The sequence below is a fragment of the Giraffa tippelskirchi genome, chromosome X, assembly GCF_054371585.1.
Source record: "Giraffa tippelskirchi isolate mGirTip1 chromosome X, T2T-mGirTip1v1.2.pri, whole genome shotgun sequence".
Taxonomy (NCBI): domain Eukaryota; kingdom Metazoa; phylum Chordata; class Mammalia; order Artiodactyla; family Giraffidae; genus Giraffa; species Giraffa tippelskirchi.
The window spans coordinates 138,224,085-138,236,316 of NC_137289.1; the positions used below are offsets into that span (position 1 = coordinate 138,224,085).

Consider the following 12,232-nt stretch of genomic DNA (forward strand, 5'->3'; position numbering starts at 1 on the left):
CTCCCATATCATCCCGCCCTCGCCCTCTCCCATAGAGTCCATAATACTGTTCTATTTATCTGTGTCTCTTTTGATGTCTCGCATACAGAGTTATCTTTACCGATTGACTAAATACCATATATATGTGTTAGTATACTTTATTGGTGTTTTTCTTTCTGGCTTACTTCACTCGGTATAATAGGCTCCAGTTTCATTTCTTTTTTATTTTTTATTGAAGTATAGTTGAGTTACAATCTTGTGTTAATTACTGCTGTACAGCAAAGTGACTCAGTTGCACATATATATATACATTCTTTTTCATATTCTTTTCCATTGTGGTTTATCATAGGATATTGATGAATTTCCCTGTGCTATACAGTAGGAGCTTGTTTTTTTTTTTAATTGGAGGATAATTGCTTTACAATGTTGTGTTGGTTTCTGCCATACAACAATTCAAATCAGCCATAATTTTGGTATATATGTGTGTGTGTGTGTGTGTATCCTCTCCCATCCCACTCCTCTAGGTCATCGCCGAGCACCAGACTGGGCTTCCTGTGTTATATAGCAGCTTTCCACTAGTAATGTATTTTACACATGATAGTGTGTATATGTCAATGCTACTTTCTCAATTTGTCTTACCCACTCCTTGCCCCACTGTGTCCACAAGTCCATTCTCTACGTCTGCATATCCATTTCTTCCCTGTAAATTGGTACACCAGTACAATTTTTCTAGATTCCATTGTATATGCATTAATATGCAATATTTATTCTCTTTCTGACTTCACTCTGTATAACAGGCTCTAGGTTCATCCACTTCACTACAGCTGACTCAAATTCATTCTTTTCATGGCTAAGTAAAACTCTGGCATTTGCTGCCATGCATACTTTGGTGAGCAGAAAAGAGCTGTTCTCATGAAGTTTATGTGATTGAGGAACTCAAACATCTTGCTGGGTTTTAATCTGCTCAGTCACATGTTCTGGTGTAGGATACACAATCTAAGATTCATTTTAGTTTTTGAGAGCTGCCTCTGTTGAGTGCTGAAGTGTTTCAGAAGTGGCAGTAAGCTTGAAATATTAATATTTCCTCTTTGTTGACTTTTACGCTTTAGTGATTATCTTGGGTCTTATGTTTTCTGTCTTTTTACCCCAGGACTGACAGATCTCAAAAAGATTTAGTTGGAATTTCAATTACGAACAAGTTTGACAGTTACCAGAAACAAAAGACTAAGGAGACAGAAAATCCTGTGCCTAGTACCTTATTTTGTAGGTCTCACAGGATTTATTATTCTTACCCCCCCATGCCGTCTCTTCCACTCATTTTAAAAGTGATGCACCCCATCATGCTTTGCTGTTCATAAATTTCAGAAGAAAAGAACATGAGATCTGAAAGGCATTTGATTGACTCTTCAAAGATGAAATGTGTTAAATAGCTAGGTGGCTGGTTAAGGGTTTTTTCCCACACCATTTCCCTTTTAATGCATATGTTTTTATCACTGCTTTTTAAATTTAATAGAAACATTTACATCAACAGCTTTTGCTGAGTGGCACATCCTAAGTATTAGGGTACATGGATCATAGTACACACACTTCCTTTCCTTTACATCTGATTCGTTCAGCAAACATTTCTTGAGCAAGTTTGAGTGCTTTTTCAGTAGAAAACTACCAACAGGTGGAAATAAGGTGCACTGCTTAAGATCTGGCCTCCACTCCAAAAAGCTTATAGTCTAGCTGATGAGACAAAATTTAAGTATGTGAGAAGTTAAGAGTGAACTATTTAAATCATGAATGAAAAACAACACACGGAAGACCAGTTGCTTTTCTCTCCTCCTAACATTTGATATCAGCAACAGTCTGGGCTCCTCCTGCACTCCGTGAGCTGCGGGTGTTTGTGCATTTCTTAGCCCTGTGTGCTACTTCTAATCTGTTTGTTGCTCAGAGAGCTGTTTTTCTGTCTTGTGCTGTTGTTTCACCCCATGGGTAATGGCACTATTTTCTAGGTCCAAGAATACCGTGAAGCCCTGGAGGGGATACTGATCAGAGGCAAGGACGGGGTCCACTTGTTGCCCGAACTCTATGCCATCCCGCCTGACAAGGTAACCATGTACTTGATTATCTAGAAGGAAGTGAGTTGGGCTTGGCCATTTGGTATTTTTCATTCTTCTTTCAGACCTAACACTTTTTCTCCAGAAGTGGTTTCTTGACTCTTGAGTAGCATTGCTGTTTATCACAGAAGTTATGGATTTGGAGCCATGCTTGACCTGGAGGTTGCCCAAGGGAGGCGTTAGTTGAGGACCCTCAGAGGGTACCTGTCCCTCTTCCGAGCTCAAGACCAAGCAGGCCCTAAAATCACAGAACACTGTTGGGCACCATGTTGTTACACATTTCCGTGGAAAAAGAAACCAGACAGAATCTCCCTGGGAGAGGGGGAGAGATGTATAGGCATACCTTGCTTTACTGCCACTTTGCAGGTAACTTTGCATTTTTTTCTTTTTACTTTTACAAATTGAAGGTTTGTGGCAAGCCTTCATTGAGTTTTTCCAATAGCATTTGTTCATTTTGTGTCTCTGTCACATTTTGGTAATTCCCATGTTTCAAACTTTTTCATTATTAAATTTGTTATGGTGATGTGTGATCAGTGATCTTTAATGTTACTACTCGTGAACCTGATGAAGGTTCAGGTGATGGTTAGTATTTTTTAGCAATAAAGTATGTTTAAATTAAGATAGGTACATTTCTTTTAGACATAATGCTGTTGCACACTTAATAGATTACAGTATGTGAAAGTGTTAAGTCGCTCAGTCATGTCCGACTCTTTGTGACACCATGGACTATAGCCTGCCAGGTTCCTCAGTCCATGGAATTCTCCAGGCAAGAATACTGAAGTGAGTTGCCATTCCCTTCAGGGGATTTTCCCAACACAGGGATCTGAACCTGGGTCTTCTGCATTGCAGGTGGATTCTTTACCATCTGAGCCACCAGGGCAGACCTTGGTATATAGTGGTATAGTGTGAACATAATTTTTTATACAGTGGGAAACCAAAAATTTCATGTGACTCCATTTATATTCATTTTATTGCAGTGGTTTGGAACCAAGGTCTGCCTGTACAGGGGTAGTTCAGAATCTCTTCCTTTCAGTCACACAGTTCCTGAGCTAGAGCTTGAGTGATCACTTAGAAGCCATTCTATATCATGAAGAGAGAAACTGGCCACTTCCAGGAAGATGCCCACAGGTAGTTTTGTTCTATTCACTTTCCTAAATTGGGTCATGATGGATTGATATATCTTAATGGGAAGATTTCCCTGTACATATCTCATGTTAAGCAGAGAAGAACCCTCATTTCAAGGCTTATTCTCTTTTGAATGTTCCTGTTGCTTTAAAGCTTCATGAAGACATTTTGGGGCAGAAGAGACTTCAGAGAGCAAGGTTCCTCCCCCAGCTGACAGGGCGGGCACTAGAGCGTAACCCTGCAGTCATATAGCAGCTTGGGTCTAGGAGTTTGTGGTTGAATCAGGCCCACAAGCGCATGGTCAGGGGACTGGTAAAGGCCTTGGAAATTATCTGCCTCAGTTCAAAGAGGTTGTGGAATCTGTCAGAGCTCAGACAGCACTGGGCTCTGCTTGGAATTAGACCCCTGTTCAGGGCCTCCTCACAACCACACCCTGCTTCCCAATGGGTGGTGCATTTTCGGGGGGATAGAGAGTCCGTCATTGTACAGATCAAACCATGGAGCCTGCAGGGGCTGTTTTCTTTGAGTGTTCAAGGCCTAGATTTCCTGCAAATGCATTCATTTTACTATGTGTGATGTGGATGTGTTGTTGGGGGTCTGGGTGCAGCTGACGGTGGGGGCTGGGTAGTTACTTCCTAGCAACTGTGTGTTCAGGTTGCCCCTTTTCCAGTACTGAGGTACTTGACAAGACTAAATTAGTAATGGGAGGTAATTTGGAACCTGGAAGCAGAGCAAGGGGAACTGGATAGCTTCAGGGGGATTTTACCTATTTTATAGGAGAGAATAACCATCCATCCGTGTGAAAGGTTGTTGCTGAGCCACAGAAAGACGGCCGGGATTCTTGGCCTCTGGAGGAGAAGAATTCAATCTGGGGCCAGAGACAAGGCTGGATCGCTCCGAGCTTTGGTGTGATAAAGTTTTATTAAAGTATAAAGACATAGGCATCAGAAGGGGGCAGAAAGAGTACCCCCCTGCTAGTCTTCAGCTGGATGTTATATAGTCACTAGCAGTTTGTTAATGAAAGAAAGGAATGTCTTAAACTCAGAATGGCACCAGGCCCCTCATCCATAAGATGTATTTTGGAATAATCTGGGCACCGGACATCCCGGGTCATGAAACGATTGACTTGAATTTTGCAGAAAGGCAGATCATGCAAATAGTTTCATTTACATAGATTAGGGGAACAATGTCTGAGTATAACATACTGGTTTGTCAAGTAGGTTCTGAGCCTTTAGGCGGAAGACAGTGTTTGGGGTACATTAACATAGCTTAAGACACAGTACATTAACATAGCTTAAGACAAACATTTCCATAAGAAAAATGCATTGATTACCTCAAAGTTTGAGAATAGTTAACTTCAGGTGAAACCAGGTGTCATGGCAACACAGTATTTTAAGAGAAACCTCTTTTAAATTTGTATAGAGAAGGGAAAAAAGATCTCTAGTTTGTTTCCTCCTGCCGCTTAAGAGAGAGATAAAATGTCTGACACTTGCAGCTTATTTCCTCTGTTTGGAGACCCCTGGCCTTCCTGCCTGTTGCCCTCTCACATGTTCCACTAAAAGGCACATTTCCTGACTGTAGTAAATGCTAGGTATTATATGCTTTTCTTTCTGGTGAATATTAACATTTCTGGCTGCACGGTGTAAAAGGTTACTTTGCAACTTTTTCTCATCTGACCTCCATGCTTGTACTTGTCATTTCAGTGTCCTCCTTTAATCCAGTGTATTCACACATTAGCTAGGCACTGATTTTGAATATTCTTTTGAGCACAGTTTGTATTGGCTGCTTCCAGATGACAGCCAGGAAGGTTCACCCATCCCATCAGTAATATGGAGAGACTGCTGCAGACAGGGCCACCCAGGCCCCTATGGCACCTTTGTGCAAATTAGAAAAAGGGCCTCATTCTTGGAGCAGCCACAGCCCTGGGCCAAGGCAGCATCCAGCCTGGGTTCCAGCGTCACTCATTTCCACAGCTGGACATACTTCTGCAAGGCACCACCGACCAACAGGGCCTCCACTGGACAGCTTGAGACTCAGGCAAGCGTGCCCAGCAGATGTGCTTGGAGCAGCTGCTCTGGGTCGGGCAGCACGCTAGGTGCTGGGGCACAGAGGGGTCACGATGCCAGCTCTCCCCTCTGCCAGCTTGCAAGCTAGGGAGGTGGGAGGAGCAAGTACATGGACTGAGGGCAGATACCGGAGTGCCGTGCTGGTGGCAAAGGCTTGGTGCATTAGAGGACCTGCAAGCTGATTGGAAGGACTGAGGTGGAGAGAGGGAGACACGCACCTCCATGGGGAGGCAGGAGCTGGCTGTGGGTGGAAGAAGGGCAGAACTGGGCTGTCTTCTGTTCTTTGCATCGACCTGTTCCTATTCCAGATCTGTGCAGTCTTTAACACTACTTACATTTCAAAAAGTTTTAACGTACCATCTGACTGTAAAAGTAATTTTGCAAACTGCAGAACATTCAACATTCTATAGAAAGAAAATATTTCTCTCTAATCTTACACTGCAATGTTTTGGAGAATCTCCTTCCGCTTTTTATCCTATTTGATTACTTGTCAACTGAACGAATTAAATGTTACAAGCTTAAGTTTGTCTTAGTTTCCTACAGCAAATTTTTAGAAATTTACTGAATATATTCACATGGGCTTCCCTGATAGCTCAGTTGGTAAAGAATCCACCTGCAATGCAGGAGACCCCGGTTTGATTCCTGGGTCGGGAAAATCCGCTGGAGAAGGGATATGCTACCCACTCCAATGTTCTTGGGCTTCCCTGGTGGTTCAGCTGGTAAAGAATCCACCTGCAATGCAGGAGACCTGGGTTTGATCCCTGGGTTGGGAAGATTCCCTGGAGAAGGGAAAAGCTACCCACTCCAGTATTCTTGGGCTTCCCTTGTGGCTCCGATGGTAAAAAAATCCGCCTGCAGTGCAGGAGACCCCGGTTCCATTGTCCATTCCTGGATTGGGAAGATCCCCTGGAGAAGGGAAAGGCTATTCACTCCAGTATTCTGGCCTGGAGAATTCCATGGACTGTGTAGTCCATGGGGTTGCAAAGAGTCAGACATGACTGAGCAACTTTCCCTTTCAGTTTCATATTAACATCACTGATGTTATTAATCCACAAGCAGAGAATAACTCACCTAATGATGTGAGTTTTTCCTCTGGAGGAAAATGTGTTTTCTATTTCCTTCAACTGGTTTATGTTTTCTGGAGAAGGAAATTCTCCAACCCCCAACCAAAGAACACTGTAATGATCAAAAACCCAAAGGTCAGCATGGACTTGACAGCAGAGAAGGTTGCAGACTGACTTTTACAACATGTAGCCAGCGCTGCCCGTCAGAGAGAACTGGAGCTTGTTTTAATGAGTCAAAAGCCTCCAGTGGATTCAGCGTTTTGAGTCCCTGATGGAAAATGAGTGATTTTACAAGACCCTGATGCTGGAAAAGATTGAAGGCAGGTGGAAGAGGGGACGACAGAGGGTGAGATGGTTGATGGCATCACCCACTAGATGGACATGAGTTTGAGCAAGCTCTGATGGACAGGGAAGCCTGGAGTGCTGCAGTCCATGGGGTCACAAAGAGTCGGACAGGATTGACTGAACTGAATAGTATAATTGTTTTTCCTCAATAAATAGCGCCACCTTCTGGTAATTTTCTTGTATAGGCACACGGAGTTCCTGAACACCTGAGGAGAGCAAGATAGAAAGCTGACATAGTGTCCAGAACTACACTGCCATGGCTGTTGGCTGATGTTTTAGATTATTGTGCCCATAATAACAGCCAAACATAAGCGTGAAATCTGAAATTTCTTGTCGCCCAGAGCTGTGCTTAAAGAAGGCAGGCTTGACTTTCAGAGCCTATCTCTCTGCCTTTTGCCATCAGTGTGCTTGTGGGCAGAGCATTGCTGGAACCAGGCCTGGGCTGAAGTCCCACCTCTGCTGCTTTTTAGCCATGTGGCCCCCGCGTCGGGACCACAGTTTTCCTGGCCTCCCTGTCCCAGGTCTTGGACAGAATTGGTCTGGAGGATCAAACGAGTAGCACTTTTAAATCCTCTGTGCACTCCCCATGTACAGTGCCACTGGCTGTTTTATCCTCTGACGTTCTGACTTGGGGTTTTCCTCTCTTTGCCAGGTGGATGAGGAGTATAAGAATCCTCACACAGTGGATAGAGTTCCCCTGGGGAAGGTGCCCCATCTGTGGGGTCAGTCCTTGTACATCCTCAGCTCCCTGTTGGCAGAGGTAAGGGACTTAGGAGCTTCACAGCCTGGAACCCATCCGATTGGAAGTTCAAGGGACCCTGGAGGAGCACAGGGGCTCTCTGTTCAGTGTGGCTGTGAATGTCCTTTGCATCTTCATGGCGGTAAAGTCAACTGATTGGGGTTGGCTCTGAGGCTGGAGGCCTGGACTTGGGTCCACCCTTATGGTAAATCATTTCAGGGTCACCTGCAAGCCAAATACTCCCTGTCTCTCCCCCAACACCCTTTCCCGCTAGCATTTCCCATCTGTGGCTAGAACGTGGGTGAGTGGATAGTCAGGAGGAGGCTGGAAACTTCTCAGCCAAGATCCGCACATGTGTGAGACACACAAGGTTTGGGAAGCTACTGCACATGGTCTTGACTCTCCAGTGCTCTCTACAGGAAGGGGCAGTGGCTGGTGTTCTGTAGTGAATTTTGTGTCAGATGTTCCCTCAGGCCATAATACCCCTGCTGCCTCTGACTCATTCTTTCTTGTGAAACATCTATTTACCCCCAGGCTTATGTTTTTAAAATACAAATGCTTTTGTGACAGTCCTAAGTGTGAGTGCTTTTTATCAGATGGCTCCTCATTCCTGGGAGGATCCTGCTCAGCTCAGTGTCTAGACCCCTGGGGAGGGGTGCGGGGGGGGGGGGGGGGGCAGCCTGGGGAGCAGTGGGTTGAATGTCACTGGAGTTCCTGGTATGTGAGAGAAGACCCAGGTAAAGCTGTCACAGTGCAGGTGGCCCTTAGGTGCTGAGATGGAGTAGTAGTTTCATGGATATGATCATCTCTGCAATGTCATGGACATGTCCTTGGGGGTGGAAGCTGTGTCTTATACTTTTTTCTTTATGAGTAGGGAAAATTCATGTATATCCTTTGGAAAGCCAACCCTGCCTCCTACTACCTCTGTAACCTTGGGCAGGTCTCTTAACTTCCCTGGGCCTCACTCTGTTCATCTTTATTTATTTACTTTTTGAATGTTGTACAACTTTTGTTTAAATGTAGATTTTTTTATTTTCAGTTTCCTCATCTTTAGAGTGAAGAGGTTGGGTTTGATCATCTCTGATATGGTCCAGCTCTGATTTCTGTGTCAGTGAGATCGGGAACAAATCCCTCTGCTTTTGTTTCCTCCTCTCAGAGTTAAGGCCCTCATGTAGGCCCAGCATGAGGTCCACCTTGTCCTCAGGACTCCCAGAACACCTTGGTCCCCTGTCTTAGGGTACCTGTCATTTATAGATAATGTGAGGAGAGCCACATTCAGAGAGTACTGTGCCAGCAGGGAGGGGAGTTTCTTTGTTTCAGGACAGTCAGCTCTGGGCCAAATCCTCATTCTGCCCCTCTTGCTGAGCTCAGTGCCTTGGTTTCCCGGTTTCTCAGCACATTGGTTTCTCAGGCCAAGGCACCCGGTAAGGTGGTGTGAATGGTGGTGTCTACCTGTTAGGAGGACTGTGTGACAGTGCGTGTACTGTACCTGGCTCAGCACTGTACCTGGCGCGGGGTAAGGGTCAGGGAGCACGAGTTACCCTTATTCTTCACACTCACACAAGGTTGGCGTGTTTGACTAGCCCTGGAGAGCTGGCTGCTATAAACACGATAGAGTGCCATCTAAATGCTATACTGTACAATATGTTCAGAGAAAAGCAATTGCCTTGGAAAAATATAAAGGGCTAAAATACTGAAGATCTTGAGCCTCCAGATATTTTATTTCCAAACTTAGGTTTAAGGTGAACTTTTAGTTTATCAGTGTATCATGGCGTTAATGCTCCTATTTTCCTAGGGATTCCTTGCTGCTGGTGAAATTGATCCCTTGAACAGAAGATTTTCCACTTCGGTCAAACCTGATGTCGTCGTACAAGGTTTGTGAGTGTGTTTCCTATTCATATTTAACTTTGTAAAACCAATGTGATTTTTACAGCACATTTAATTTTTTTAAAGACTGTGTATGGATACACTTTAGCATACATCAGTTCTGTGAAGTACGTTCTATAACTCAGCAGCTCCTAATCTCAGAGTTGGTTTCTAGCTGGCAGTTTTCTTGAATCTAAACCTTGATTGCAACTGGGGCACAAGTGATTCATTGAGCATCATTTTTCATAATTGCTGTCCTTTAAAAAGTAGAATGTGACCTTGCTGAAAACTCAAAACCCAAGTGAGAGTTCACTCATTCCTCCCTTGGAGGTCTGACTTCTTTCCAGAGCCGCTGGTCCATGTTCTCACCTGCCTCCCCTCCTCTCCAGCCGGCGCTTCCACAGAAGCGCAGGGCCAGCCCGACCACTGCTGCAGCGCTGGCTCTGACTGCCCCGTGACTTCCCCTCTCTGTGCCTCAGGCTCTCACAACCGGTGCTCTCTCCCTACTTTCCCTCCCGGGGGTACTCCTCAGGAGTGCGCACGCCTCAGAGAGCGACATCTACACCAGCTAGTATCGGCGCGTCGTGTCTATGCCTGTGTATCCTAGTGTACACTGTACATTTCTTAAGGACAGCGGCCTTATTTTTGTAGCTTCTGTGTTGCTTGATACACACTCAATATAGCAAAAGCAATTATTGAGAAAATGAAAGGGAACCCTGTCTGTGGCCACGGACTCATTTTGCTGCACTCGCCCGGGTTACAGCAGAGGTCATGTGCAGGTCATCACTGGTCAGTGCTGTGTCCCAGGCCTGCTGAGACACGGCCAACCATCACAGCATCCTGATGAGGTAGAAACTGTGACAATCATCGTTACCATCCCCCTCTTATACGTGAGGGACCCACAGCCAACCCCACCGTCTCTGCCTGTCACTGGAGCACATGCTGCCAAGTGATCCCTTCGGTCCACAAGGCTGCTCTTCCAACTGTGGGCTGGCACAGCTTGACGGAACCTGAGCACCATTTTTTTTTTAATGCAACAGAAGAAAACGGAGTAGAAAATATAAGAGGTTGTGGCCTGGAAGAACAGGAAGTCCGGTCTCGGAAACTTCTCTGTGTGCGGGTCTGTCATATCAGCAGGCTTACAGGTCTTCTCTGAAAGAGTCACTCCCACACAATGACTGCTGTGTGGCTCTGATCCGTGTGGACCTCTGCATGGTGTTGGAAGCTTCCAGAGAGACAGATGTGAAGGGCAGCTGCCAGCCCACTCCTGCATGGCCAGTGTCCCCATGCTGGGGCCCAGGGCTTACCTTCCCTGCTCTGCTGTAACTGCAGGTTCCCCTCAGGGCCTTGTTGTGAGGCTTAGATGAGGTCATGGATATTAACATACTTTGGAGAAGTCTCGCGTGCTATGTAAGTACAAGGTCTCGGCTGCATTTGTAGGTATTGTAGCTTCAGGAGTCACTGGCCTCAGGGTTCAGTGGTAGGGCTGGGGGGGGGGGGCTACATCAGCAGTAAAGAAGTCTTTCCTCTGACCTCAACACCACCCTAAGCTGTTCCAGTTCCTAGCAGGCTCCACGCAGCTGGACCCAGCAGCGGCCACTCTCTGTATGGCCAGAGCTCCCTTTCTCTAGCCCCCTCCCTGACACTCGTTCCCTTTGTCAATGTATGGTCCCTTCTCTTAAAAGCTAGCGGTACTGGTACAGCAGGAATGGGGGTCTGAGCCCACCTCAAACCCCACATTCCAGGCATCCCAGAGCCCTGCCTGCCAGAGAGCCAGATGCCCAGCCTCGCTCCCTGGAGATGGGCCCAGCCCGGCCCATTGGGGTGTGCGACCCACCTCTGGGGTGGCTCTCGCCCACCAGCGGGGTCCTTGTGCTCTGCTTCCCGCTGGGCCAGGCTGCCCCACTACCACCAGCCCACTGGTAGGTCCACCCTTCCTTCTCTCCTGAATGTAAAAGCTCCTCCCGTCAGTCAGAGCATCACCCACTAGCACACATACTGCTCTTCTGTCTTTGAGAGCAGAGGCACAGACTTCTCCTGATATCCCTCTTGTGGAGCCATTTCCACTGCTGACTGCATGTGAAAAGAACACAAGACAGGTTTCAGATAAATGCAGACCCACAGGGAGACAGAACATCACTTGAGATCAGTAACTTGGCTTGTGACCTGTTGCAAACCATTTCTACATGTCTCAGACTGTCTTGTACATTGAGGGCACTTGTTAAATATGCATTGTAGGTGTTGAGGGGAGATATGAGGCCAGAGAGAACTGGGAAGAGCGACAGGACAAGTACTGACCATTTCAAAATCTCCCAGCCTGTGGCAAGCCTGCTGATGTGTCTGACAGATCAGAGACAAGAGCAGACAACAGCAAGTATTTGTGAGGGGACAAGGGCCACCGTCTAATGCAGACACTACATTCTTGTTCACAGTAACTGTTCTGGCAGAAAACAACCACATTAAGGAGCTGCTGAGGAAACATGGGGTCAACGTCCAGAGTATCACTGACATTCATCCAATCCGAGTCCAGCCAGGCCGCATCCTTAGTCACATATATGCCAAGCTTGGTAGGTTTGGGGAAGTAGCAAGGTGTTTTTGGGGAGGTTGCATCTTGGTTCTAGGTTTGGGGTCTGGGGGAGACTGTGATATGTGTAAATTCTAAAGAGTTGGGCAAAGCACCAAAGTAGATGGTTTGATTGCTTTGATGTGAAGAGGAATGGCCGGACAAGCACATTCCTTTCATGTCTGTTCAGGAGATGTCACCACAGGTGGCCAGTGATTTGTCAGATATGTGGTAAAATAAGGAGCCATCTTTGGAAATTCACAACTGAAGCAGTCATTTGCGTCTTGATAATGTTTCTAAATTTCTTCCATGGTCTAAAAAATGCTCATTTACCCATTAAAATGGGAGGCGTGTTCTCTTTATCTCAAATCTGACTGTTTAGG

At 46.0% G+C, this 12,232-nt stretch overlaps 1 protein-coding gene across 7 annotated transcripts in view; it reads left to right on the forward strand.

The window, feature by feature from the left end:
* PHKA2 (phosphorylase kinase regulatory subunit alpha 2) overlaps positions 1–12,232 on the forward strand; it is a 92,226-nt gene that overhangs the window by 47,125 nt on the left and 32,869 nt on the right. For all 7 annotated transcript variants that reach the window (XR_014076003.1, XR_014076004.1, XM_081566529.1 and 4 more), the window contains 4 exons: positions 1,977–2,072; positions 7,334–7,441; positions 9,216–9,294; positions 11,719–11,853. Coding sequence is in view for 5 of the 7 variants with exons in the window: in XM_081566529.1 (XP_081422655.1) it covers positions 1,977–2,072; positions 7,334–7,441; positions 9,216–9,294; positions 11,719–11,853 (418 nt within the window). In the remaining 2 variants the exon portion in view is untranslated. The remainder of the gene's footprint in view (positions 1–1,976; positions 2,073–7,333; positions 7,442–9,215; positions 9,295–11,718; positions 11,854–12,232) is intronic.